General features: G+C 67.6%; 1 protein-coding gene across 1 annotated transcript in view; it reads right to left on the bottom strand.

Annotated features, from left to right (window-relative positions):
• INSRR (insulin receptor related receptor) overlaps positions 1 to 2,061 on the bottom strand; it is a 21,654-nt gene that overhangs the window by 17,482 nt on the left and 2,111 nt on the right. Inside the window, 8 exon segments of the mRNA XM_009280184.1 lie at positions 49 to 216; positions 294 to 366; positions 368 to 539; positions 698 to 824; positions 894 to 1,108; positions 1,194 to 1,338; positions 1,496 to 1,638; positions 1,750 to 2,031. Coding sequence (XP_009278459.1) covers positions 49 to 216; positions 294 to 366; positions 368 to 539; positions 698 to 824; positions 894 to 1,108; positions 1,194 to 1,338; positions 1,496 to 1,638; positions 1,750 to 2,031 — 1,325 coding nt within the window.

The raw sequence follows: 2,061 nt of genomic DNA, 5'->3' as shown, positions 1-2,061 counted from the left end.
CGCAGCCCTGCCTGCCCTGCCTGCCCTGCCTGCCCTGCCTGCCCTCACCTTTGTGGCAGTAGTCGTTGACGTAGAGCTCCATGTCCTCGGCCAGCTGCTGCCACAGCACCAGGTAGTAGGTGATGTTGCCATTGCGCTGCGTGGGCGGCTTCCAACGCACCACGATGTGGGAGGAGGAGTTGGACATGGAGATGACGTCTCGAGGCACCGTTGGGGCTGGACGGACACGGGGGTTTCAGCCCGTCTTTGGGGGGCCACCACGGGCATCCCCGGCCCCCTCGCCAGCCCCTTACCCGCCGGCATGGTGCGGATGTAGACCACCTCGCTCTGCGCCCCGTAGTTCCGTCCTTCCTCGGCGGTGGGTGAGGTTGAGGGTGATGGCGCGGACGAAGATGGCGTATTGGGTCCAGGGGCGGAGGTTGAGCAGGGCCACCCCCGGCGCCTGCTCGCTGCTGAGCGGCAGCTCCACGTCCAGCACATTCCAGCTCTGCGCCCCGCAGGCGTCCTGCCCCACGTACTCTGACACATTCTGGAAGGGTCTGCCCCACACCGGGCATCGGGGGGGCGTCCCGGGACCCCCTCCCAGCCGCACGACCCCCCCCTGAGGTCCAGCAGCCCACCAGCGCACAAGGACACCATGGGCTGGGGTCCCCAAGCCCTCTGCCATGGGGACAAGTGGGGGATGGGGACCACTTACGACTCCTTGTAGTAGACAATGAAGCTGAGGAGGTCCCGGTACTCGGGGGGCCGGTACCGCTCCCACTTGAGGAAGATGCGGTCGGACTCGGTGACGTTGGAGATGAAGCGCAGGGTCTGGGTCTTGCCTGTGGAGGGGTGGCAGGGTTCGGACAGGGGGCCACGGAGCTGCCGGATGTCCCCGTCCCCGTACTCACAGGACGCCCGGTCCCCGTTGGTGCGGGGGTTGATCTCCGCCTTGTTCTGCCGCCCCTTGGTGCCCGTCACCTCCTCCATGCGGTAGATCTCGGCCAGGCACAGCTTGGGGTTGAAGGCGAAGTACATCTTGCCCACGGGGATGGAGAGGACGTGGTGGCTCCAGTCCCAGAGCTGCTGCAGGTTCTGGTTGTCCAGGACGTACAGGGTGTAATTCCTGGAGGACAAGACGTGGACCGGGGCGGTGGGCACGGGCACCCCCAAAGCCACGTGTGTCCCCCAAACCCACACCCCGTCCTCACCCGTCCACCATGGAGTCGCCGCGGATCAGCTTGAGGTTCTTGAAGAAGGACAAGGAGACGAGGGCGAAGGAGTGCTTGATCTTCAGGAAGCCCGTGATGGTCTCGATGAGCCCCAGACTGCTCTGCAGCTCCGAGGCCAGGTTGTCTGGGGACAACCCACGGGCGTGAGCTCAGGGAGGGGGTCACCCCCCCGTTAATTCACCCTGCAAGGGAAAAGACCCCCCCTCCTTCACCCCCCCCACACCCCGCGGCAGCTCTCCCACCCAGGGCGGGTTGCGGGGAGGGCCGGCTCCGGCACTCACAGCCCCGGCGGATGTTCACGATGAGGTTGCCCTCGACAAGGGTGCAGCCCCCCAGCTCCTGTGCCGCCCGCGTCGAATCGATGGTCTTGGTGCCCACCTTGCACTCCTTGGGGCACAGCCCCTCGCATTTGTGGCAGAAGATGCTGCAGGCAGGAGGACGGGGATGGGACGTGAGCTGGGCACCATGCCACCGCTGTGCCCGTGGGCCCGGGGGCCCCGGGGACCCACGACCCCCCCCCCCCCCCCCCCCCGACCTGCTCTCATTCCTGGTGTAGCCCGAGGGACACTCGGAGAGGCACTGTCGCTGGTGGATGACGAACTTGGAGGCATCGCGGGGGTTGTCGGAGACCTTGCGGAGGCTGGCGCAGTACTCGGCGGTGACGCAGCGCCAGCCCTCGTACTCGTAGGTGCGGGGCGGGCAGGAGGGCAGGCAGTGCCCGTTGAAGTGGAAGTGGCGGCAGGCGACGCAGGCTCGGTTGTCGCGGGGTCGCCCGCAGCCCCCCAAACACTCGGCGTGGCAGCACTCGCCCGGCCCCCTGGAGCCCGGGAGCGCGGCCGACGGGCAA

The sequence above is a fragment of the Aptenodytes forsteri genome, unplaced genomic scaffold (genome assembly GCF_000699145.1).
Source record: "Aptenodytes forsteri isolate BGI_AS27 unplaced genomic scaffold, ASM69914v1 Scaffold332, whole genome shotgun sequence".
NCBI lineage: Eukaryota > Metazoa > Chordata > Aves > Sphenisciformes > Spheniscidae > Aptenodytes > Aptenodytes forsteri.
Note: the sequence above shows the minus strand (reverse complement) of the source record. Positions and strands in the feature narration are given on the sequence as shown.